Source organism: Podarcis vaucheri, assembly GCF_965113315.1.
Source record: "Podarcis vaucheri genome assembly, chromosome: 8".
In the NCBI taxonomy this organism is placed as follows: domain Eukaryota; kingdom Metazoa; phylum Chordata; class Lepidosauria; order Squamata; family Lacertidae; genus Podarcis; species Podarcis vaucheri.
The window spans coordinates 33197246-33224543 of NC_138766.1; the positions used below are offsets into that span (position 1 = coordinate 33197246).

The 27298-nt window shown below is 41.1% G+C and overlaps 1 protein-coding gene across 3 annotated transcripts in view; it reads right to left on the minus strand.

Moving 5' to 3' along the window:
- The window catches only part of JARID2 (jumonji and AT-rich interaction domain containing 2), a 208527-nt gene that overhangs the window by 56876 nt on the left and 124353 nt on the right, over positions 1 to 27298 (minus strand). For all 3 annotated transcript variants that reach the window (XM_082234204.1, XM_082234203.1, XM_082234205.1), the window contains exon 3: positions 14358 to 14499. In XM_082234204.1, coding sequence (XP_082090330.1) covers positions 14358 to 14499 — 142 coding nt within the window. The remainder of the gene's footprint in view (positions 1 to 14357; positions 14500 to 27298) is intronic.

Genomic DNA, 27298 nt, shown 5'->3' on the forward strand with positions numbered 1-27298 from the left:
CATGTTTGATTTGAGGCACTGGCTTTGGTCTTCCAAAGTCTAAACGTTCTGGGCCCAGTTATTTCAGGAATCACCTCCATCCACCTCTCTTTAAGAACTTTCTTGCTCAGTTTCTGCGACCTACTCATCAATCCGCCAGTAGCAGAGTTTTGCTTGGTACAAAACAAGAAAGAGAAAGTGCAGCTCTTGGATTGTGGGAACCAAATTATGAAATTATTTCCCCATAAAGGTATTTTTGCTCCCTGAGGCAGTTTTGTTTATTTGGGCATTTTTAAATTGAAACCTTGTAAGACTCATTTTATTGCTACTGTCTGTCATAGTTTTAAACAGCTGGTATTCCACTGTCATTTTAAATTATTCTGTTCTTAGATGGTTTTTAGTTGGTAGATGTAAACCGCCTTGTGCCTGCTTGACAGAGAAAGGTGGGATAAAAGAATGGGGTGTGTGTGTGTGTGTGTGTGTGTGTGTGTGTGTGTGTATTAGGCACATGACCATGTTGCAAACCCCATTACTAAAAAGCAGAGGGGGTTTTTTCAGCCAGAACTCAGTTACAGCACATCTCAGGTAGGTGCCATTGTCATTCTTAGAGAATGAAGGAAGTGTTCATGGTGAGTTTCAGCACCTCTTTTTCTAGAAAAACAGCACAGCTGAAAAGCATAAACAGAAGCACAGACAAACACCAGGGCTGGGTTTCCACAAGAGGATTTCCATCCTTTCTGTTATGCCTGCTTTCAATTTCAGCAAGCACAGATAAATCTTGTCATGTATCAGCTCCCCCAAATACACACATACACATGCACCCACCCACCCCAAGTCTGCCAGAGATCAACAATAACAGCAATGCTGTCTACGTTATTACATCCATCCTCTCCAGGGTTGAAAGACTTCCTGTTCAATTAATTCCTTCATTAATTCCTATCCGTTTGAGTAAATTTTCCCTGCCTGCCAACAGGAAGTGATAAAAGTCACAAGGTCAGTTTGCTTCAGGGCAGCTTAACCTCTCCTGAAGGTTACTGTCTGCAGTCTCAGCACACTAGAAACCAGATATCTGCAGCAGCTCATTGGTCCTTTTAATAGGTTCCCACCATCTGGGTCCTAGTAATTTCTTCACATTCCATCAGAAAAGGAAGGCTAAACTATATGGCAATCATGGTCAAGAAACAAAAGGCTGCAACCCCTGCTAATATATTAAGGAACTTAATATATATGCTTTTACAAAACATGTATTAAAACCAGAAAAAAACCTAGCACTAGCGGTCATGTATTGTAGTACACAACTGATAAAACAAAAAAGCATAGCAAAGTTAGTCTGCATCATATAAATATAGTTTTAACGGTTATGACTGGCTGTGGTTTCACAGCATGTGAAAGCTAGAACTAGATGCGGCAGCACAATGAGATGAGGATGAGGGTGAATCGGTCTTTGAGGGTCTTTATATAGCAGTGAGAACACATGACTACACAGGAATTACTCAACTTTGCACAAAACAAAAGGTTTTGTGCAGACATGCATTTTGCCATGGCCTGGTAGCCTATTACATCACTGTGCAAAGTGCTGTGTTTAGTCCTTCAAAGGCATACAAACATCTGAATGAATTGTTTCCAGGTTCTCTAGACTGTAACCTCAATTGTCATAATTTTGCTTTTCCAAAATAATGGATCATAATGTGGAAGACTCTGGAGTATAAAAAATACTTAATCAGTAGGAATGTTCATACTTCCATGTTATCTAAGGGAGTCACAGCAATACCAGTAAGAGCATTTGAAGAAATTTTACTTCCCTAAAACTAGACTCTCCAGATAGGAGTGCTTCTTATGTGTTGCAGTTAACATTTCTTGATTTATATTCTCTCTCTCTCTCTCTCTGTACGTGTGTGTAAAAAACAGTAGGAGCTACAATTATTAATTTATTGGCTTTTGAGAGTAACTCCTTTAAAGTAAGCAGTAAAAGGTACTTGGCGTCCACAAGGTAATGTTTAACAAAAGGTCAGACAAAATGATTCAAGTCTAATATACCCCAAATCAAAGTATTCTGGTTCCACCAGTTAGAGAATTGCTGTTTGAAACCTAAAGAGCTCAGACAAAAGCAACCACTCTCAGCTACAGGAAGGTAGATTAAATATTAGGAAAGCCTTCCTATACATGTAAGACAATGAAGTAACCTGCCTAACCTCTGGAAATCTCCTTCCTTTAATGTTTCCAAGGAAATGCTGGACAGTTATCTATAGCTTCTAGGAAGAAAGGCAGGATATAAAAGGCAGGATACAAACATACATAAATAAAACTAAATATCTCATGCCATGCCTCTGCTGCAGCATACACATATTTTAAGAAATTTTATGCTAATGTTTAATCTAAACATTAATCTAAACAATCTAATCTAATGTTTAATCTAAACATTAATGCCAAATCCACATCCTCAAGGATCCTAAGGGTGAGGGGCAGGATCCCAAAATGTTTTGGGGGTGAACATGCTTACAAGGCTTCCCACTATTGAGAACACTGATCATGATTTCCTGATCATGGGGAGAACAGTATGTTTACAACCTCCCTTCAGACTTTCTGCTCACGAGAGGAAGATTGGGATTGCGGGAATAGGGGCATCCTAAGACCCTGATGTTGGGAAAGATTGCGTGCACAAGGAGAAGGGGACGACAGAGGACGAGGTGGTTGGACAGTGTTCTTGAAACTACCAACATGAAACTGCAGGAGGCAGTGGAAGACAGGAGTGCCTGGCGTGCTCTGGTCCATGGGGTCACAAAGAGTTGGACAAGACTAAACGACTAAACAACAACAACAACAACAACTTTGGAAGGCTGTAGCTTACTTAAATACTCACCATTCTGAGGAATCGGGAACTTGGTGACTTCAGTGCTCATCCCCTACTCCAACTCATTCACAAATGTTCAGACTCACAAAAGTGACCAAGGCAGTGTGGATGCAGTAACTGCAAATGACAGCCGTGACTATGACTGTGCCAACACCGCACCTCCAATTTGATGAAACACTGAGCTAAGGAGGGACCGCCTTTACACATTTTAGGCACTGCTTTCATAGCGTTGCCATTGTAGGAGAAATTGCATCAGCCAAAATTTGCCTTTTTATACAACTATTATAAAGGTGTAAGTAGCTCCATTTCATACTGAATCTCTCATAGCCAATGTCAGTTGATTCAAGCCCCTTTCCCTTTCTGCTGCTGGTTAGCTGTGATAGTATTCTCTGGGAAATGGGGGAAGAGAAAAAATATTTATCCGAAAGATTCCAATCCAGCAGCAATCAATTCCTGACTATTTTGATAGAATTTTAAACAGGAAGAAGTATTACATCTGCAGAGACTCAGCCATTTTTGTTAAACTTTTAAGTAATCGTTAAATTAATAGCAGAAACTTTGAATTTAAAAAATGGTGTTTGCATTCTAATCCCAGTTTGAAAACTAAATTTCAATGTACAAGTATTCCAGCAGTTATTGGCACGGTATAATCCAAAACCTTCAATCTGAGCAACAGTCAGTATCCAACCTCTCATATTAATGCAGATTCAGGAGTAAAATAAATTATGTTCTTAAAAGCCTCTACAGTGTTGGTGCTCAAATGCTTTGGACATACAATAGGCACAAAAACATTACTTGAGTGTTCTTTTTATTTTCATGATTCAACTTCAGAATGTTCCCGCCTCTTTTTCAATATGAAAGCACATGCCAACCATAAAATTGCTTGTCAAAGCTGCTTCTAAACAAACCACAGAAGAATGGCTTCAACAAGCTTTCCTAAAATCCCATCATCAGATCCAATTTGGACTCATTTTGGCAATAAAACCATCTTATTAGTAATAAATGTCTCGCATAAAAGTTTTGCCACTTCAGGAAATTACGCTTCCCATTTACTTGTGCAAACAACTACTCGCAAATAAACTAAGACCATGATTCAAATGCCGTTTTAAAAAATGTTGACCTTTGTTTAAATATACCTTTTATTCTGATTAAGTGCCATTTTAGTGCTTCCATAGAAAACTCCAGCAGTGACTAAATGCTGGTAAAATATTTATATTTATGCTCCTTTCATTTTATTTACAAAATACGAAGACACCCTCAAACAGTATTTCCTATAAATTTATGGAGAAAAAGGCAACAATCCTACATGGAGTAATTCTAGATTTGAACATATATGTTATGGTACAATCAAGGTCACAATCTAGAATATCTACTGTATACAGTGGTGCCCCGCAAGACGAATGCCTCGCAAGACGGAAAACCCGCAAGACGAAAGGGTTTTCCGTTTGCGAGTTGCTTCGCAAGACGAATTTCCCTATGGGCTTGCTTCGCAAGAAGAAAGCCCATAGGGAAATCTCCGGGGACCTCTTTTAAATGCTGACTTCTCCGCTGTCCGGGGCGATTTAAAAGCCTCTGGGAAGGCAGGCAGGGGGGACAAAGACTTTCACCCCCCGCCAGCCTTCAGAAGAGGTCCAGGACCTCTTCTGAAGGCCGGCGGGGGGCAAAAGTCTTTGCTCCCCCCTGCCTGCCTTCCCGGGAGAGCGGAGAAACGCGCTGCGTTTCTCCGCTGTCCTGGACGGCTTTTGAAGGCAGGCGGGGGGGGGGGAGCAAAGACTTTCGCCCCCCGCCCGCCTTCAGAAGAACGAATTAATTTCGTCTTGCGAGGCACCACTGTAGTCATAAACTGCTACTTTCCTTTGAAGGATTATTAATATAGAGCATTCTGCATAGAGCAAAACATATGCTACAGCAATGTAATTGGAGAATAATCCAGACTGCTATTCTCATGTGAGAATAAGCACATTTATGCATGTTTATCTTTAAACACTGTAGGGAGAATGCTGAATTGCAGGACTAAGGGACTTTTAAAGGTGAGACTCAAGCCTCCAAGTAAATAGGCAGTGTGGTGCAATGGTCAGAGCGCTCAGCCAGGGAGACCCATATCTTTAGGTGCTAGGCAAAACCCTTCCCCTTCTCCCAGGCCTTTGGCTAACTAAAGATTGTATGGGGTGAGGGTGGGGGGTCCTGTTGTTAATATGGTATGTATTTTGGGGCTTTTAGATTGTAAACTGGCCTGGGATCCTCAGATGAAGGGCGGTATAGAAAGTTTAATAAACAGCATCATAGTGAGGATAGGTGGACACTACAGCTAAATGTTAAAAGTAGTACTTCTTTGCCAACTATGAACACTGGTGGAATCGGCAAACATATTAGAAAACGCTGTGAAAATGCATTTTTAAAAAATGTTTTGGAAAAAAATATATTGAATTTGCCATAGCTCACCATTGCCATCTAGTGTCACATTTGTATACTGTACTTTCCAAAACACTTAAAAAAATTATTTGCAGCTGTATGGCTGAGTCCACTGTAGACATCTACAAGTAAAGTGAGACTGATGAAAAGAACTGCAGACTTTGAAGACAAAAAAACAGGAGTGGAGGCTCCCTGCCAAGCTGACTCAGCTAATGAGAGTATGAAGTGTTACACTCTGCTTTCAGTGCTTAATTTGTAAACAGAGATGTGCTGGGGTTAAGGCTTGTCTGGGAGTTGTTATTCATGACCCAGAAATGTGGAGGACAGCACATTTCTGAGGGAATGGTGCTGTTGCTTAAAGGCACTCTTGATTTTCTGCTTCTTTGGAGGTATGGAGAAAATATTTAGTAGTGCATGAGTCCAAATGTGGCTGCTACTCTGCTCTCTTTTTCTGTCATGCTGTGATTTGGACCCTGTACTTTCAGCTGCATATGGGTACTACAGATGGTCTGACCTTTGGTGGAGAGGCACAGTGTTGGACTGAAATGCCCTTTTCATACATGATTAAGCGAGGGCTACACAACTAAGATGGAGAAGGAACTGGCAAACCACTCCAGTATTTTGCCAAGAAAATTCCATGGACAGAAAAAGGAGAAGCTCTGAGAAGAAAGTGAGAGTTTCCAAGGCATGCTCTGGTTCATGGGGTCACAGAGAGTCAAACACGACTAAGACGACTAAACAACAACACACAACTAAGCTGTATCCTACCAAGTTGCAGATGTGGGCAACCAGCCATTCAGTGCAGTGTGCTAGGTGCTTCAACATTCCCCACCCCAGATTTGCAGGTCAGGCTTCCAAAACTAGAGACCCATCAAGCTCCTGGTGGGCTGCTGTATGCAACCTTCACATTGCGTTCAGCTCAACAACTCACAAACTGTGTAGCACTGGTGCAATCTGTTTAGCCATGGAAGAGTTATTCACTTAGGGCAGAGATGTTTAGCTCTGCAGATGTTGTTGGACTACGTCTCTCATCATTCCTGACCACTGGCCACGCTGGGTGAGGAAGATGGGACTTTGAGTCCAGCAACATCTGGAGGGCCACAGCTTCCCCATCCCTAACTTAGGGATTCATAGTTCATGGTAAGAAGGGCACCAAGTGTTAAATATAATGATATGCTGGATCCTGGTCCTTGACAATCTCTTATCATTTATTTATTTTAGATTAAATGGTTTGCTACAAGATTTTTAGAGATCTCAACCTAATCTAATATTCACATACCACAAATATTTCTCAGGTATGATTTACCCATGCTCTTACTTTAAGGCATAGCTTTTATTTTATTAAAAGATTTCAAATAAACAAATAAGTTTGGGCCTGTCTTGAAGATGTGTGCTTTTAGTTTTAGCTATTCATGTAACGTTGCTGGAAAATGCTTCATTGCTGTTTTTAATCAGTAGCACATTTCTAATTGATATGCAAATATTAAATGCACTTTAAAAGTGCTAATATAGTTTCTTGGGGGCGGGGGAGAGAGAGAGAGAGAGAGAGAGAGAGTGTTTTGTTGGCTGGAATGAAACAGGAAAGTACTTTGAGGAGAAGAATTCAGTACAACGCCTAAATGGCCCCATTTCTGCATGGAGTTTCCGGGAAAAATTATTATGAATTACTGTCTATGTATCTATAATCTCTATGTGGGACAAGAAGCTACAGTTAGAACTGGATATGGAACAACTGATTGGTTCCAAATTGGGAAAGGAGTACGGCAAGGCTGTATATTGTCTCCCTGCTTATTTAACTTATATGCAGAATTCATCATGCGAAAGGCTGGGCTGGATGAATCCCAAGCCGGAATTAAGATTGCCGGAAGAAACATCAACAACCTCAGATATGCAGATGACACAACCTTGATGGCAGAAAGTGAAGAGGAATTAAAGAACCTTTTAATGAGGGTGAAAGAGGAGAGCGCAAAATATGGTCTGAAGCTCAACATCAAAAAAACGAAGATCATGGCCACTGGGCCCATCACCTCCTGGCAAATAGATGGGGAAGAAATGGAGGCAGTGAGAGATTTTACTTTCTTGGGCTCCATGATCAGTGCAGATGGTGACAGCAGTCACGAAATTAAAAGACGCCTGCTCCTTGGGAGAAAGGCGATGGCAAACCTAGACAACATCTTAAAAAGCAGAGACATCACCTTGCCAACAAAGGTCCGTATAGTAAAAGCCATGGTTTTCCCAGTAGTGATGTATGGAAGTGAGAGCTGGACCATAAAGAAGGCTGATCGCCGAAGAATTGATGCTTTTGAATTATGGTGCTGGAGGAGACTCTTGAGAGTCCCATGGACTGCAAGAAGATCAAACCTCTCCATTCTGAAGGAAATCAGCCCTGAGCGCTCACTGGAAGGACAGATCGTGAAGCTGAGGCTCCAATACTTTGGCCACCTCATGAGAAGAGAAGACTCCCTGGAAAAGACCCTGATGTTGGGAAAGATGGAGGGCACAAGGAGAAGGGGACGACAGAGAATGAGATGGTTGGATGGTGTTCTTGAAGCTACTAGCATGAGTTTGATCAAACTGCGGGAGGCAGTGGAGGACAGAAGTGCCTGGCGTGCTCTGGTCCATGGGGTCACGAAGAGGCGGACACGACTAAACGACTAAACAACAACAACAATTCAGTAATAATGCCCCAGGCATGTTAAAACCAATTAAATCTAAGTTTTAAATTTAAGTGACACCTAATGAAAATGTGATCAACTGTACATCCCTCCTCCCCCCCAAAAAACACAAACGGAGAGAGGGAGTGATTCTCAACATTACACGGGACGCGGGTGGCGCTGTGGGTAAAAGCCTCAGCGCCTAGGGCTTGCCGATCGAAAGGTCGGCAGTTCGAATCCCCGCGGCGGGGTGCGCTCCCGCTGCTCGGTCCCAGCGCCTGCCAACCTAGCAGTTCGAAAGCACCCCCGGGTGCAAGTAGATAAATAGGTACCGCTTACCAGCGGGAAGGTAAACGGCGTTCCGTGTGCTGCGCTGGCTCGCCAGAGCAGCGATGTCACGCTGGCCACGTGACCCGGAAGTGTCTGCGGACAGCGCTGGCCCCCCGGCCTATAGATGTGAGATGGGCGCACAAACCCCAGAGTCTGTCAAGACTGGCCCGTTCGGGCAGGGGTACCTTTACCTTTACCTTTAATGAAAATGTGATCAACTGTACATCCCTCCTCCCCCCCAAAAAACACAAACGGAGAGAGGGAGTGATTCTCAACATTACACAAGATATTTTATGTAGCCTTATCCACCCTACAAACCAAATGAATGAAGGCCTATTATTTACACACTTGGTTGTTTATAATTTGCTACATTCCTGGTCAACAATGCCAGACAAACACTTATAAAGGATTAAACCACTTTATAGCTCATGCTGTAGGTATTCAAAGTGCTGAAGTGAGCGTTCTTTGTTCAACTACAAAGACAAATTGTCCTCGAGGAAGACTCCTAATCATTATTTTGACTGTAGAGAAGTCTTTTGAGTTTGAATATTTTCTAAGCACCATACCTGCACAGCTGTAGACTGACATTTGAAGATTTGATAGAACAATCCCTCGGTTGTATATGTAATCCCTACAGGGTTTATGGTGAGGTTTAACAGCTCATAAAGTACTTTGATATCCGGAAAATAAAGATGTTCTACTGGTGGACAACATTAAGCTGCAAGGAAATGAAGGAAACCAAACTCCCAGGAATGGCTTGCCTCCATCATTGCACCTGACTAAGCCATTCACCCACTGTTAGTAGTAATTTCTTCTAGGCAAGCTGCCACAGGATAAATAGAAGATGTGAGGGAGGCGCTGAAAATATTATTAGCACTTATCTACAGGACTGTCCTGTGTCCATATTACGTTACAGGCCTGCTTCATAGCATTTAGACATTCCCAAATCAGCCTACATCAGTGGTGTCCAAACTTTTTTCAAAGAGGGCCAGATTTGATGACGTGAAGGGCCGTGAGGGCCGACCAAAGTTGTTGACCTTTTCTTTAAGGCTGAAGAGTTGTTGAGCTTTTTTTATGATTTTACCCCAGCAGGAAATAAACTGCCACAGGGGCCGTATTAAACCGACCGGTGGGCCAAACGGACTTTGGACATGCCTGGCCTACATCAACAAAATGGAATTATATTGTCCTCCAATATGTTGCCACCGATCAGAGGTGCTACTGTGCAGGGATGATCATTACCGCCATGCAAGAGCCACCTGGAATGGTTTGCTGACCAGAGAGGTCACTTATAAGAACATTTGTTTTCTACTTGGGAACAGAGCAGGACGTGAGAATCAGGAGACCATTTTTTAACTGGATGAAGTCTGATATTGAAATACCAAATGGCTGAAAGCAGTCCTCTAAATGCCTGTCCCATGATCGAATGAAGGTCCTTCTGAGACAGGCACAAGATCTGCTCTGATCTTCCTGCTCGTTCTGGTGGACCAGGAACAAATTCCTGTGTACTGACCTCTCCTAGAAGAGAGCAAGTGGTGTGAAACCTTTATACCACCAAACAAAGGAATCCAATTTCCCTTGAAACACCGATTCAAACTAAACACCTGCCCTGTAAAATGAGTAGCTATCCAAAAACTCATTAAATGCTGTGTGTCAGTCTAACATAGAAGGCAAATAAAATGCTTAATATTTCCAGTGCCCAGAACATAATTTTCTTAAGAATTATTCCTGTTTGGGCACAGCTTTTCATCAAAAAGCACATCACATACATAGCTATCCTTACAACAATCCTGTAAGACAGTCCACTATTTTCATCCCAGACTATTGCTGCTGACATTATTTTTCGCTCCTGGATGTTAGCATGCAATGCATATGCAACTTACAATCTCCTGAGCAGACATGGATGTAACTATTTCCAGCATAACTATTCTTCTCAGGGGGTTGGTTTGTAGGAGAAGTCCTATGGAGTAGCACTGAAGTATATGAAATAGCTTCCAGCGGCTGAAGTTAGGTGCCAATTTAATTAGGAGCAAGATTCTATCATCTCCCAAGCCTGATTTACTACTCAACAAGGACCTCAAAGGTCTTTGCTTCATTATCTGCACAAAGCTTATGATTTGTTCCAGTGTGCATAGCAACAAGACATACAGCACATGTGGCATTAGTAGAAAACCAAAACCAATGCATATGCTAGTTATGGGAGTGAGAGAATCATTGATAGCCTAAGTTTGGCATGCTCTTGATTAAATGCATATTTCAACTGGCAGCACGCCATCCAGCCTTGCTTCAGAGATGAACAGGAAAATTTTAACCACTAGGGGGCAAAACTTCCTAAAATGTAGATAAATATAAAATACAGGCAATCTTGAGAATAACATTACAAAATCTATATACAGGCACACCTCAGAGATACTGCAGGTTCGTTTCCAGACCAACTCAATAAAGCAAATGTCACAAGAAAACAAGTCACACAATTTTTTGTTTTGTTTCCCATATAAAAGTTATGTTTACACTATACTGTAGGTCTATTAAGCCCGGCCCCCCTGGCTACAGGGGTGGGAAGGGAAAAACTAGCCAGCTTCAATCCTGTGGGCGGAAGATGGGCAGAGGTGGCAGGGGGCGGGGTTGCCTTCTTCTGGAAGCAGCCTGCAGCTGCACCCGTGTCCTTGAAGAAGCAATATCTGCAAAGCGCAATAAAGTGAAGCGCAATAAAACAAAGTATGCCCATACCATATTTTTGGATGCACACAAATGTACCCCAAAAAAAGGGAGTGGGTAAAGAGTCATTCATGACATTTGAAAAGGAAGGGAATATATTCAAAAGCAAAATCATATATACTTGATGAGAAATGCCACTGGTTTGTAAAAAAGGAAGGGTTGAAGCAGGATTTCCAGTGTTTTAGGCATATTCCCTTGTTCACTATCTCAGTACAGTGTACAAGTTCTGAACCCATTAAAGATTAAAAGTGAGATGGCCAGGTTTTGCATTATTTGGGGCCAAGCTATTTTGTAAAACAGCAGCAAACACAAATCAACTATGTAAAAGGGCTTCTCAAATACTGTGCAACTTAATATATGAAGCTTTATAACCAAACAATTTAAAAGCAAATACTTAGATGAATAAAAAATAAACTTCATAATAATGTTTATATGTGATACACTCATGTATAACAAATACCACACCTGTTTCGACCAAACATTGGCCTTCTTCAGTGGTGCAATGGAATCAAGCACAAATTATCATATACACATATGGACAAAATAAACCAAGACTCTCATGTGCCAAATAATACAACAACGGAAAAGTGGTGTGACCACAGAAAAACTATACCCATGCAGAAGGCAAGATTGAGCAGCACTAAAAAATCTTTACATAATACCCAATCTAAATTCAAAAGAACACTTAAAGACACAAATTCAAACGTCTATTTGGTTTAAATGTGTTTGGCATTTGTTACGAATAGGTGTCTATTATATATAAACATTTATTTATCTATTTTTTAATGGTTTTGGTATTTTGTGGTTATAACATTTGATATATTCAGTTGCACATGGGTTGAGAAATCTTTCCCAACTTATCTGATACTGATTTGGTTATTGAGGTTGTTATATATATATCAATCCTGTTTTCCAAACAGCAGTTTGGGGCCTGGAAGAGCATTTTGCCACACTGCTAATTCCCTTCTTAAGAACTCAAGCACTAGCAACAAAAAATGGGTTTCCCTAGTAGCAAGGGCTCTGTTAATAAAGAACCACTTACACAACAGAACTGGAGATATAATATTGGCTGTTGGTAAAATTGCTTTGTTTACTATCTAGTCTGATGAAGGGGTCTGGAGAACTCAAAGGTTTGCACACCATTTTGTAATATTTAGCTGGCCTAAAAGGGAACTGCACAAATGTGCTTTTCTTTTTCTTATGGGCCAATACAGCAACCTTGACTTTCTGTGTGAGTTAACAACTATTTATCTTAGCAACTGGTAACACCAACAAGCCTCAGGGAAAATGAACTGATGAATGGAAATGCAGAAAAGAATTGACTAAAAAGGAAATGGTATGGGAATGAGAAAATAAGCTCAGAAGGTATATTTTACCATTTTTATTTTTTTATTTTAGATGTATCTGGTGTTTCAATGTATCAAGCCTCTTTTGTTTGTTTAAATGCTTTGTAGCATCATGTTTGGTAATTTCTATCTCTGTCATACACACCCACATGCGTGCATGGACACAACCTACTATACACAACTACAAATGTATTTGGGTTCCTACAGCTAGAGAAATGAATGAAATGCACCATATCTGAGAAGCAAATAGAATATAAAGAATTGGAGGTTCCTATTTTATCTAAGCAGTGGGACAATGTTTTAGCTTCCGTAACAAATGTGTCATTAGATTGTAAACTATGTTTTATACAACAAAAAATAATATTTAGAATTTATTGGACTCTGCTATGTTTGTACAGAAAGGGACTGTCTATGACAACATGTTGCTGGAGATCGCATAAGGAAAATGCTTTTTTGAAACTTACGTTTATGAAAAGTTTGATGCTTACAAATTTTTTGGGGGAAGTACCAGGATGCATAAATACTACTTTGGGGGGGAAATTTAATTTTTTTCAGATGGTAATATTATGTTAAACTATATAGCAACTATATTGGGTTTGACAATATAGTTTACAATATATTGTAGATCGACTCTCTGCGCCTTTACTTCTGCCAAAAGACTTGATATTGATTCATTGGAAAGATAATACCACGGCCCCCTTCAATCAATGGATAGAAGGCATGACAACTCCTGCACCATATGAACAGATTGCTTTTAGATGCAGATTGTGTATGGATAAATATAAGGATATTTGGATTCCATTTATAAAAAGTATAACGTCTTTTTAATAATGTCACATTTGTTGGAATAATTGTATTACTTATACACCCATAGCATTGTATCGCCATTTCAAGTATTTTGTTTTCTTTCTTTCATTCATTTCTTTCCTCACTGAAAAAGTTAAATAAAATATAAATATTAAAAAAGAAGAACAGACCTAGTCTTAAGAAACTGAATGAAGGCAATATGGAAAACCTAAGAAAATCCTTCAGAAAATTCTTTGTGTTTTCAAGTAATCTTGCTTTAGGGCTGCAGCATAGCTTTTACTTTCTTTCTTTTTAAAAGTAATTCACTTCTTCCCAGTCATGCCATTTAATACAAGAAACAAAATCCTCATAACCCACTCCACACTTTCGGCATATTTTCTACAAGAAACTGGTGGGGAAAGGTGCTCCATTTTAGTTTACATTGTTGAAAGGATAGGGAGTGGTTCAGACTCCAGCGTAATGAGAGTCAACAAGGATTTCTTTACAGACTTCTATGAGACAGAAGCAAAATCGTTACACTATTATATCAGAGTAGCCCCCCTACTGACAATAACCAGCATCTCTATAATGAGCCCCCAGAATACAGGCAGCACTTTCTGATTATCTATGCCTTTTAAACTATTGTCCTTTGGCTCCATTCCATGTAAATCAAACGTGTTGACACTAACGGTTCTCTCTCGTGAAATTACATTATTTGTATGTAAACTATACAGTGACAAGGACAATTACCTTTACAGATCTGAATAAATAGTATGACTGAATGTTTCGTTTAACCAATCAACCGCTGCAAAAATGAAACCTAACCACAGAAAGCCTTACAAGGGGCAATTGCTTCAAATGGATCTTAAGCTGATGAGATCAGGACATGAGAACTGTTTTCACAACCGTATGAAATGTAAGATGCATCCATTGTAAAAAAGAAAGGGAAAGAAGATAATAAAGAAACATACAACAATGTTAACAACCCGAGTCCTCTTTGGTCTTCATCTTGTCTGTTTTCACAACAACTCTTTCAGACAGATCCCTTTTTTATGTCTGAGAAAGCAAGGTTGTGAGGTTAATGAGTTTCTCAAGGCCATGCAATGAGACTATGGCTAAGCAGGGATTTGAACCAACTTCTGACAGGTCTACATCCTTACATATAGCATCCACTGCACTACACTGGCATACTAAGATACTTTAGCATGAAATGCACCTTTTTTCAGACTTCACTTACCAGACTATATTCTGCTAGACTATTGGAATTTAAGAGAATCTTACCTTTTCCTTGATGGTCCTTCTTCAAAATCTGAAGAACCAATATCGTTGCTAGTTGAGGACACTTGCGACGCATCGTCCTTCTCGTTCTCTAGGTGCTCAGACCCAGGTCGTAATCCTTTAGACTGGCCATTACTAAGCAGTCCTATAATTAAGAAGGACAAAATGTATTAACTATGAACAACAATGACAAAATGAACAAATGAACAAAATGAACAAAATGAACCAGGTTACTGCATACCCAAGGTGCTGAGGAACCAAATGACCTTAAACCCTTTAGCAGCGGGGGTGGGGGTGGGGAGCAGCGCTCATATTTATGTTGATGCAGAACGTAACCTTTCAGTAGGTTGTCTTTTTGTCCATTTTTGTACTGAAAAGAGTGTAGAGTTAAAGTACCGCAGGCTTCTCTGGTACTATATCGGGAGCTAAAGCTGTTAAAGACCCTATATGGCATTTCTTAATTATTGTCCCCCTGCATTAATTCTTAATAAAAGTTCATATTTTACAATACATTGAAGTCATTGTGAAATACATCTCTGAGTTTTATAGTGGGACTTAGTTGGATCTATTTAGGGTTAAAGACACAATTAAGTTTTATAGATCAAGTATCACATGGATTTTAAATTGTCCTGTCTCTCTCCCTCTCTGTTTTAACTAGTCCTTAAATAATAGGCTATTAAAAATAAATGGGGCCAGGGCATAAAACAAACCAGCTGGGTAGCAACCCTAACCATGGCATGAACAAAAGATTGTGCTCTCACGCAGAAGTAACAGTGTAAGATTTGACTCTAGACTGAGTGAATAGCAGTTAAATAACAGTTTGCTAAGTCACATTAAAACCATTAAACATTTATGGGCATATTAAACTTGTGGCAGAGACTGCACCAAAGATCTTTTTAAAAAACCACCACCACCACTCTAAGATATGACATACTTAATTTAACTAAGAATTTTTGAATATGTAATGCCTGCAATTTGATTCAGATCTTGGAAAACACCATCCTGTTCTCCACAGTTCCAAAATACACAGTGATGTGCATATGCGCACGCGCACACACACACACGCACACACACACACACACACAACAAAAAAAAAAACATTGGGAAAGATACAGCATTACAATGTGGCAAGTGGATGAACTTTTGCCAACACTATATTACAAATGATGCCATCCTGTTTGGCAATATGGTTAAGTTTCTGTTGAAAGAGGGTGAGGCACAAAAAATGTAGCCCTGCCAGCTTTTGGGCAGCTACAACATTTGCCCAGTACACACCAGGTGGATCAATGGGATCACAATTAGGGTGCATTTACAGACTGATATAAAGCTAAATGAAGCTCTCTCCAGTGCTTGCTTCACAAACAACCTTCAGATTTCAACCCACAATCTGCAACTGGTGAGATATTACTCTGAGTTTTGTAAAGTAGTATTTAATCATAAATAGGATTATAACCTGTGAATCCCCCCACAATGTAAATAAATTCAAAAGTTAAATTTTACCCACCAAATACGGTTTGGGGGGCGGCTGCCATTTTCAATTAATTCAGTGTCACTTATCAATTCTGAGTAAGCAGAGAAAACATTATTTCTTATTCAATTTGGGTATTTCGAAACTTCTGGCTATAGTCTAGCAAGTAACCTAACTCAAGGGCTCTATCCAACTACCTTCTTTTCCCTCAAGGTCTATACTTGCAAGTCATTTATTTTAGAAGACAGTAGAGTACAGTTCTTTCTGAGTGACAGCTCATGCATATTGGCTACAAACCCATTTTAAAAACCCTACTAAAAAAAGAAACAAATTTCCTTACTGAGAAAAATAAAGGAAGATTGATACTCTGCGGTGTAAAGAGATGCAAAGCAAAAATAAAAAGAGCCAAGTTTTGCACAAAAGTAATTTTGATTTGTCTTCACTAACTAGACTGTAAAGTGGATTCATAATGCAAATAAATCAACTGCCCCATATTCAAAGCCCCTCCCCTTTCACTAAAACTTATCTTGCTCAACATTTAAAAATTACACCAAACCCACTGTAGCCCATTACACCAAACTCTTCATGAAGCAGAGTAATATTTGGAAATATCTTCAGTGAACCTAAAAAGCAAATTTTGTCTTCCTGGCAGTATCCTACATAGGCATTTGACATTAACTAATCATTTCCTTTTGTATTATATGCGGGGTGGTTTGTTTTTTTTAATGCTGTTGATTAAATTTAGAATTACCAAACTCCAGGGAAGTCTAGATCAAGCATATAATTGAGGCGCTCTAGTTAGTTAGGTAACTATTATGACAGAACTGCATATATATTTTTCAAGAGTAATATTTGTTCTGGAGAACTGCCACACTCGAAACCCAACCATATGAAGTGTATGAAGTCAAGGAAAGAGTCCTGTTGCCTTCTGACTCACTTGTGTTTAGAAAACAGCTTTCTCTCTACTTCAAATTCGTATCCTCAGTAAATCAAACAAATTTGTCACTGAATGGGGATTTCCATCTCAGAAAAGTTAACTATTTGTGTTTTGTTGTAGGTCTTCCTAGGGTGAGACCCAATGTTACCAAAGCGTAGAAAATGCCTTGCTTGCCCCATTGTTATATTGCCAGAGGCAACATAAACTTCTCATTTACTGCTTTGTCTCCAGAGGAACTCTGTAACTCGAATCCCTCAGCATTGCCTAGCCATAATTTAATTAGCATGGTGTCTGCAGAATGAGGCTGCGCAGCAAGCATCTGCTTTTATTATTTCCTTTGAGCATCCAGGCCTGAAGGAGGATGCTTGCTTTCAATATATTAAAAAAGATTCTCTGGTCATTCAATTATACTGCTTCACATGCTCTGTACATGCCCATCTTGTGATTTACATGCAGGTTATAATTCATGCCAAAAAACCAAAACAAAACTAAGAGGAGCTGGTTGTTTTTTGTTGTTTTTAAAAGGTAGCCCGTGCAAAGTAGCCAACGTTAAACAAAACAACCTTGAAGTCAGTTTGAAAGACTACTTCTCTCTTCCTGGGAGAGCCAGTGTGGTGTAGTGGTTAAGAGCGGTAGTCACGTAATCTGGGAAACCGGGTTCGTGTCTCCGCTCCTCCACCTGCAGCTGCTGGGTGACCTTGGGCCAGTCACACTTCTGTGAAGTCTCTCAGCCCCACTCACCTCACAGAGTGTTTGTTGTGGGGGAGGAAGGGAAAGGAGAATGTTAGCCGCTTTGAGACTCCTGAAGGGGAGTGAAAGGCGGGATATCAAATCCAAACTCTTCTTCTTCTTCTTCTTCTTCTTCTTCCTCACCTCCACAGACAGAGAAGGGAATGCTGACTTTATAGGAAAGTGCAAGAGTTATAAGCAAGAGGATGGGGGGGGGGGTGTCTCAAGAAAATGAAGGTACCAAATATACTCCTCCATACAGCTAGCTATGTGGTAAAAATAATCCTGTGACATGCAGCTATTTTCATTTTTCGCTCACGTCAGTCTGCAAAATAAAAACATTCTTGCATCTCACTGTTAAAAGCAACCTGAGACCAGAATTCAAATTTTATCTCGAGTTGGGTGTATTATACTTATGAATTTATATCCTGCCTTTCTTCTTAAAAGGAGGTTCATGGCAGATTAAACCAGTGGCTTTTCAACCGTGGCACCGTGAGCTGCCTTGAATGATGGGTGAGGTGCTACAGGCAACATTGGCCCCTTCCTTCCTTTCCTGTCTCTGCTTCTCAAAGGCTTGCCTGGCTGTTTGCTGCAGCAGCCCTGGCTACAGGCTCCGCAGGCGAATGGTGTCTCTGGGACTGGCCAGGGGGTGCTGGTTGCCAGGAGCTGAGGCGGCTTCAGAGTCAGTAAGCCATCAAGCGGGCGACAGAGCCCAGGCAGCCCTTGCTGTTGGGAATGGACAGACAAGTCCCAGGCCCCTGTGGGGCAGTGTGAGGAGGCACTTTTCTTTGGGGCGGGCAGCTCAGAGACCAGGAACAGAAGCAGCTGCTGCCCATAGGACTCCCAAGGATAGGAGAGAGGGGGCTGAGGGAACAATCCATAAGGGAGGGTGTTCGAAAAAGGGTGAGAGGCTGCCAGCTCTGCAGGCAAGGGGTGACATAACTGGGCTCCTGAGCCCCACAAGGATGCCGCAGAAAGAATGTAGTTGGTCAAGGGAGCTGTGGAATCAAAAAGGTTGAAAACCTCTGGATTAAACCATACACCTGCTTCGGCAATTGAGCTTTTCACAGGACACCTAATGGGACAGAGGAAAGTGTTCTGGCATGTCTCTCTAAGAAGGAAATCCCATAGCTGGGTCAACGAAAGAGGGCTACAGGGTCTTTAATAGTTGCATGGATCATAAATCAAGTACTTGTGTGTAGCCTATCCCAGGGGTAGGCAACCTAAGGCCCGGGGGTCAGATGCAGCCCAATCGCCTTCTCAATCTGGCCTGCAGAAGGTCCAGGAATCAGCGTGTTTTGACATGAGTAGAATGTGTGCTTTTATTTAAAAGGCATCTCTGGGTTATTTGTGGGGCCTGCCCAATGTTTTTACATGAGTAGAATGTGTGCTTTTATTTAACATAACAATAATAATAACGATGATAATAATAATAATTTATTATTTATACCCCGCCCATCTGGCTGGGCTTCCCCAGCCACTCTGGGCGGCTTCCAAAAGAATATTAAAATACTATAATACATCAAACATTAAAAGCTTCCCGAAACAGGGCTGCCTTCAGATGTCTTCTAAAAGCCTGGTAGTTGTTGTTCTCTTTGACATCTGGTGGGAGGGTGTTCCACAGGGAAGGCGCCACTACCGAGAAGTTCCCTGTAACTTGGTTTCTCGCAGTGAGGAAACCGCCAGAAGGCCCTCGGTGCTGGACCTCAGTGTCCGGGTAGAACGATGGGGGTGGAGACGCTCCTTCAGATATACTGGACCAAGGCCGTTTAGGGCTTTAAAGGTCAGCACCAACACTTTGAATTGTGCTCGGAAACGTACTGGGAGCCAATGTAGGTCTTTCAAGACCAGTGTTATGTGGTCTCTGCGGGCGCTCCCAGTCACCAGTCTAGCTGCCGCGTTCTGGATTAGTTGTAGTTCCCGGGTCACCTTCAAAGGTAGCCCCACGTAGAGTGCATTGCAGTAATCCAAGCAGGAGATAACCAGAGCATGCACCACTCTGGCAAGGCAGTCTGCAGGCAGATAGGGTCTCAGCCTGCGTACCAGATGGAGCTGGTAAACAGCTGCCCTGGACACAGATTTGACCTGTGCCTCCATGGACAGCTGTGAGTCCAAAATGACTCCCAGGCTGCGCACCTGGTCCTTCAGGGGCACAGTTACCCCATTCAGGACCAGGGAATCCTCCACACCTGCCCGCCTCCTGTCCCCCAAAAACAGTACTTCTGTCTTGCCAGGATTCAACCTCAATCTGTTAGCCGCCATCCAACCTCCAACCGCCTCCAGGCACTCACACAGGACCTTCACTGCCTTCACTGGTTCTGATTTGAAAGAGAGGTAGAGCTGAGTATCAGCCACATACTGATGAACACCCAGCCCAAATCCCCTGATGATCTCTCCCAGCGGCTTCATGTAAATGCTGAAAAGCATGGGGGAGAGGACAGAACCCTGAGGCACCCCACAAGTGAGGGCCCAGGGGTCTGAACACTCATCCCCCGAGACTTCCGGTTCGGCGCCAGCGCTAATGGCTGCTCCCTCTCCGAGCTTCGGAGAGAGGATGGCTCTGCGAGTTCGGGTCTGACCCGCTACGGCAAGCGGGGGACCCCTAAAATCACAGGAACGGAGCCTGTGAACAAGGAGATTCGGTGGGCACCTGAAGCGCCCCCCTTTACCGCAGAAAGAGCCTTTTTAAAGGCTCCGGAACGACAACGGGGAGCGCGGTGCTGAGAATCGCTACCCAGCCCGCAGGGTGAAGCCGCGTCGCCATTAGTGGAGAGCGCCGATTCCCTTCCTGAATAATCTGGACAAAAAAGACCCGTGAGTAAGATTGAACCTCTATTCGTGTCAAAACTACTTGAAATTAGGCTGAAAACGGGAAAGGCGAAAATTAAGGAAGTCTGCCTTCCCCCGACTGCATGACAATTAAAGCAACGAAAGTTACTGAGCTGCATCCATATGGGATATTGTCTTTAACTGCTTGAATCCGACATTTGGACTTTGACTATCCCCTCTAGCTTGCAGGGCAGAGGGGAGGAATAAGTGATTTTATAAGCTGCATGACCAACTTAAAGGAAAGGGAACTCTCTGCAGCCTTCAACCTGGCACAAACTGCTATTAAAACAAAGGAACACTGAACTGACTTTAGACGCCTGTGAAAGTAACAAAGTGGAAGTCTCATTGCTTATTTGTTACAAAGTTTTGGGACTCTGTGGACACAATATATCAGGGAAGGCTGGGACTCTATCTATTGGGAAAGTGTTGCAATATACATATAGAAGCCTCCCGATAAATTTGCTTTTTAAATACTCTTTGCCTTTGTTTGCGGACATTTTGATTTGCTCCCTCTAGAGGGTAAATTAAAAGTTGCTACGCTTTGGGACAGTGGAATTTTCCTTTAGGAGAAGGCTCTCGTGGGAAACGACCTTGGGATATGAGTGGCCCAGCAGACGAGATAAGCACGAGAGCCAAGACAAGGCAATATCAACAACAGCTACAGCAACACAAGAAAAGAGGCTCGATCTCAGGCATAACCCCTACAGTGACAACAGGACAAGAAAAAGGTACAGCAGTCTCCATGGATGCAGTGTCGCAAGCCCTTCTTAAGATAAACCAGTCTCTGGAGAATTTAACAAAGCAGACGGCAGAAAATACCAAGAAATTGACAGAGAATTCACAGAAATTGACAGATTTAACAACAAGACTTGACCTGAATACAGAATCTATAAACAGGCTTACGCAAGAAAATTCTGCCACACGTCAAATTGCGGAGGAAGCCAGAACTATTGCTGGAGAGACCCAGGAAAAATTAGAACCGATTGCCAGGAAGGTCTATGACCACGACGCAACTCTGGCATTGTGGGAACTACAAAGAAAAGAAAGGAATTTGAAACTACGATCAATTCCAGAGGACGAAGGAGACAATCTTACGGACTTTTTAACGAAAGAGTTTGCTGATTCCTGGGAAGATCTAGAGGAAGACGAATTTAAAATCACAACAGCATTTAGACTGGGCAGAAGACAGAACAGAAAGGCGCCGAGAGACTGTCTGATTACCTTGAGATCGAAGGAGGAAAGAGACAAAATTCTAAGACTGCACTTTGAAAAGGCCTTACAAATTGGGAACTCACCGATACAGATCTTTAAAGACATTCCTAAACATATTTTGGACTTGAGAGCTTCTTATAAGGATTTGGTCTACCTGTTGAAGAAGAACACCATTCTCTTCAGGTGGGAATTTCCACAGGGACTGTCTTTTGACTATAGGGGGAAGAAGGTGAAAATAAAGACGATACAGGATAAAGACAGGTTCCTGCAAAGAAATCAAGAAGATTTACAGAAAGGAACTGTAGACCCAATTGCTGAGCAAAAGAGTGTAATAGACATCCTGAACCTTTCGTTTGGACAGAATCTTCCACCACCAACAGAGGAGGAACAACAATTGGGAGCTGTTGGAGGAATACCAGAAAAATAACAAGATGGCCCTGCAATTCCTTAGTTGGAATTGTAATGGGATGAACAGTCCTTTGAAGAGACGACAAGTATTCCATATTTTGTACAGAGAACAACTGGACTTGATTTGCTTACAGGAAACCCATATAACTAGAGCACACAGGAGACTGCTTATGAATAAAAAATTGGGACAAGAATTTATTTCGTCGGACAAAGTGAAAAAAAGAGGAGTTGTGATTTATGTAAAAGAGAAGTGGGCTCCAAAAATGATGTTCAAAGATGAACAAGGAAGATATTTAGCGGTGGAGATTCAGGTACAAGGAGAAAAATTTTTGATAATTGGGATCTATGCACCAAATGAAGGTAAAGCAGAATTCTTCAAAAAACTCCATGAAACTTTGACGGATTATTTGGAATACAATATGATAATCATGGGAGATATGAATGGTGTAGTTTCTACAAACATGGACAAGACACAAAGACTGACACTTACTAAAGAAGGGAGACTCCCGAAGACTTTCTTCGAAATGACTGAAAATATGGACTTAATAGACATTTGGAGAACAAGGAACCCTCTTGAAAGAGAGGGAACCTTTTTCTCCCATGCAAAGATGACCTGGACCAGAATCGACCAAATATGGGTTACTAGTGGAATGGCTCCGAAGATTAAGAAGGTAGAAATCTGCCCAAAAACCTGTTCCGACCATAACGCCGTGAAGATGGAAATGAAATTTACAACAACTGGTCAGTTTAGATGGAGAATGAATGACACCCTATTTCGAGATAGAGAGATCCACATGAAGGCCCAAAAAACTCTAAAGGACTATTTTGAAATCAATCTAAAGGGCGATGTGGAAAAAAGAGTGATCTGGGACGCAAGTAAAGCTGTGATGCGAGGATTTTTGATTCAACAAAATTCAATAAAGAAGAGAAAACAGAATGAGAAAAAGGAAAATTTTTTGGAAAAGATAAAAGAAGGAGAGAAAAAATTAAGATCAAAACCAAAGTCCCAGGAGATTTTGAGGGAGATTAAGCTGTATCAAACACAATATATGGAATTGATGAACCAAGAGATAGAATGGAAAATAAAGCAAATGAAACAAAAGACATTTGAGTCGGCAGACAAATGTGGTAAACTTCTGGCATGGCAACTTAAGAAAAGACAGAAATTAAATACAGTCACAACTCTAGAAGTGGATGGAAAAAATATATCTAAACCCAACGAGATAAGAAATTGTTTTGTGAGTTACTTTAAAAAACTTTATTCCCAAGGATTACAAAATGAAGAGGACATAGATAAATTCCTTAATAAATATGGATTACAAAAAATCTCTCATCATAGCAAGGTGGATCTAAACCAGAGAATAACAGAACAAGAGATAGAGGGTGCCATTCAGGACATGCAATTGGGCAAATCTCCAGGGCCAGACGGACTGACTTCCAGATATTACAAATCTTTAAAGGAATGGCTGATACAACCGTTAAAGGAAGTTTGTAACGAGATCTTAGAGGGAAAAAAGGCACCCGAATCGTGGAAAGAAGCATATATCTCACTCATACCAAAGACAGAGACTGAAAAGACTCAACTGAAGAACTACCGCCCAATTTCGTTACTGAATGTGGATTACAAAATTTTTGCAGACATTTTAGCAAAAAGATTTAAAAGAGTATTGATGGAGAAGATTCACAGAGACCAAGCAGGCTTTCTCCCAAAAAGACACCTCTCAGACAATGTTAGGAATATAATAGACATTTTGGAAAAGTTAGAGGTGAACATAAATACTAAAGCAGTTATGATATTTGTGGATGCGGAGAAAGCCTTTGACAATATTTCGTGGAGTTTTATGAAAAAGAATCTTCATGGGATGGGGGTAGGACAAGGATTTGAGAATGGTATGGGTGCAATATATTCCGAACAAAAAGCTAAGTTGATTGTAAACAATGTAATAACTGAGGAACTTAAGATAGAAAAAGGAACACGACAGGGGTGCCCAATTTCCCCATTGCTTTTTATTTCGGTCCTGGAGGTGTTGCTGAACATGATTAGAGACGACCAGCAGGTTAAAGGTGTAAAGGTCGGAACCAAACACTATAAGTTAAGAGCGTTCGCAGATGACCTTGTTTTGACCTTGCAGGAGCCAAACACTAGTACAAAAAGAGTGTTGGAAATAATCCAACAATTTGGACAGGTAGCTGGATTTAAATTGAATAAACAAAAACTAAAGTCTTAGGGAAAAACTTAACAGATATGGAAAAGAATAAGTTTCAAGAAGAGACAGGTCTGACGGTGGTTAAGAAGGTGAAATATCTAGGGGTTAATTTAACATCTAAAAACTTGAATCTGTATAAGGACAATTATGAAAAATGTTGGTCAGAAATTAAAAAAGATCTAGAAATATGGTCAAATTTGAGATTGTCAATGTTAGGCCGAATTGCAGTGATTAAGATGAATGTACTGCCTAGAATGTTATTTTTATTTCAAACTTTGCAGATTATTGACAAGATGGACTGTTTCAAGAGGTGGCAGAAAGACATTGCGAAATTTGTCTGGCAGGGCAAAAAGCCCAGAATAAAATATAAAATTTTAACAGATGCAAAAGAAAGAGGGGGATTTGCCCTGCCGGACTTAAAATTGTATTATGAAGCAGCAGCATTCTGCTGGCTGAAAGAGTGGATGCTCCTCGAGAATACAGATATCTTGGACTTAGAAGGTTTCAATAATGCATTTGGCTGGCATGCATATCTTTGGTATGACAAAATCAAAGTGCATAGTGCCTTTAAAAATCATATTGTAAGGAAAGCGTTGTTTAATGTTTGGATGAGATATAAAGATCTGTTGGAAAACAAAACCCCTAGATGGTTGTCACCCTTAGAGGCTAAGGCCCACAAGAAAGTTAATATGGAGGTCGGATGGCCAAAGTATTGTGAGATCTTAGAACAGGATGGAGAGAAACTGAAATTAAAGAGCCATGAAAAATTAAAACCCAAAGTACAAGATTGGCTCCACTATTATCAAATAATGGAGGTTTTTAAACAAGACAGGAAAATTGGCTTCCAGGTGGAAAAATCAAAACTTGAGACAGAATTGTTAGAACCCAATACTAAGAATTTGTCAAGAATGTATAACTTGCTGTTGAAATGGAATACACAAGACGAAACAGTTAAATCAGTTATGATTAAGTGGGCACAGGACATTGGTCATAATATTATGTCTGCTGACTGGGAAAGGTTGTGGAACACTGGTATTAAATTTACGGCATGTAGTGCTTTAAAGGAAAATGTGATGAAAATGGTCTATAGGTGGTACATGACCCCAGTTAAGCTAGCAAAAATTTACCATTTGCCTGATAACAAATGTTGGAAATGTAAGGAAACTGAAGGTACTTTTTATCATCTTTGGTGGACATGCCCGAAGATTAAGGTTTTCTGGGAGATGATATATAATGAAATGAAAAAGGTATTTAAATATACCTTCCTTAAGAAACCAGAGGCCTTTCTCTTGGGCATTGTCGGCCAACTGGTGCCAAAAAAGGATAGAACTTTTTTCATGTATGCAACAACAGCAGCAAGAATACTGATCGCAAAGTATTGGAAGACACAAGATTTACCCACCTTGGAAGAATGGCAGATGAAAGTGATTGACTATATGACATTGGCGGAAATGACGAGCAGAATTCGTGACCAGGGAAAGGAGACTGCGGAAGAAGACTGGAAGAAATTCAAGATTTATCTTAAGAACTATTATAAACTTGATGAAGTTTAGAATGTCGAGATTTTACAGAGAGAAAGGGTTGCAGTAATATAAGATTAGATTAAGAAAGGACTATGATGAATTAGGATGGGAAAAAACATTTATAAGTTGCTATAAAACTTGGACATGAGGATGCAGAAAGGGGAGGTATGGGGAAGTCCGAGGAAAGAAGTTTATGAAAGGACATTTTGAAATTATATTTGTTTGTTTGTCTGTTTTTCTTTTATGTTTGTTTGTTATAAAAACTCTTGTAAAACCAATAAAAATTTTATTAAAAAAAAAAATGAACACTCATCCCCCACCACTACTTTCTGAACACGGCCCAGGAGGAAGGAGCGGAACCACTGTATAACAGTGCCCCCAGCTCCCAGCCCCTCAAAGACAGTCCAGAAGGATGTTATGGTCGATGGTATCAAACGCCGCTGAGAGATCCAGCAGAACTAGGAAACAGCTCTCACCTTTGTCCCTAGCCCACTGGAGATCATCAACCAGTGTGACCAAGGCAGTTCCAGTCCCATGATGAGGCCTGAATCCCGACTGGGAGGGATCCAAAATGCATCTTTGGCTTATTTGTGGGGCCTGCCTGGTGTTTTTACATGAGTAGAATGTGTGCTTTTATTTAAAATGCATCTCTGGGTTATTTGTGGGGCATAGGAATTCATTTATTCCCCCCCCCCAAAAAAAATATAGTTCGGCCCACCACATGGTCTGAGGGACAGTAGACCGGCCCCCGGCTGAAAAAGGTTGCTGACCCCTGGCCTATCCTATCATGACAAAGTTGCACCATGACACAAGCAGCCACATGGCATGAAACTCCTCCCTCTGCAGCCTGAAATAATACAGTCCCGTAACACTTTTATCATTTGGTTCTACCAAATAAATGAAAACTGATCTGGGCAGAGCAAACCGAACTTACAGATCTACTGGCTGGAGAGGGTTAGAACACTGTGCAGGGGTGGTTCTCTGCCAGTGAAAAGAGGAGCATGACCACTATAGAGACTCTCACTATGCCCACAGTAGCTCCGTGGGCATAGAGCTACCACTAATGGATGTCTCACTGGCAAAAGGCACCCAAACAGGGAGTTCCACAGGTGCGAGAAATGCACCAGGATCAGGCTCCCCTTTTATGACAGCCTGTCAGCAGTGCAACTAAGTTCCCTCCATTGGAAATTTGAAAATACAAAGAGTGTGTGTGTGTGTGTGCGCGCGCACGCTCTAAGTCTGCACAGGCAGGAGCCAGCAGGGTTTTGGAAGTGGCAGATGAACTACCACTTCACACTCCTTCGGCCCCATTGCAATCTTCAGATGCTTGCAATGTGTACATTTTTTTTAAAGAGATGCTCTTGCCTCTCACACATGCAGCCACATACACACATACAGGGGCAGTCGCACCCATCTTACACGCCATAGTCCCACACATAGTCTCCCCCCCCAACATCATGTGTCATAGTCTCACACAACAAAAATAAAGCCATTCCAGGCTAATTAAGTCTGTGCTGCAAATATATGCAAAGGACAATATATTTAAAGAGCAGCTTTTACAATTACTTTAGTTTTACATTTCCTTTTTCAGTACACAAAAGGGCAAGATTTATGCTGATATAACTGGAATC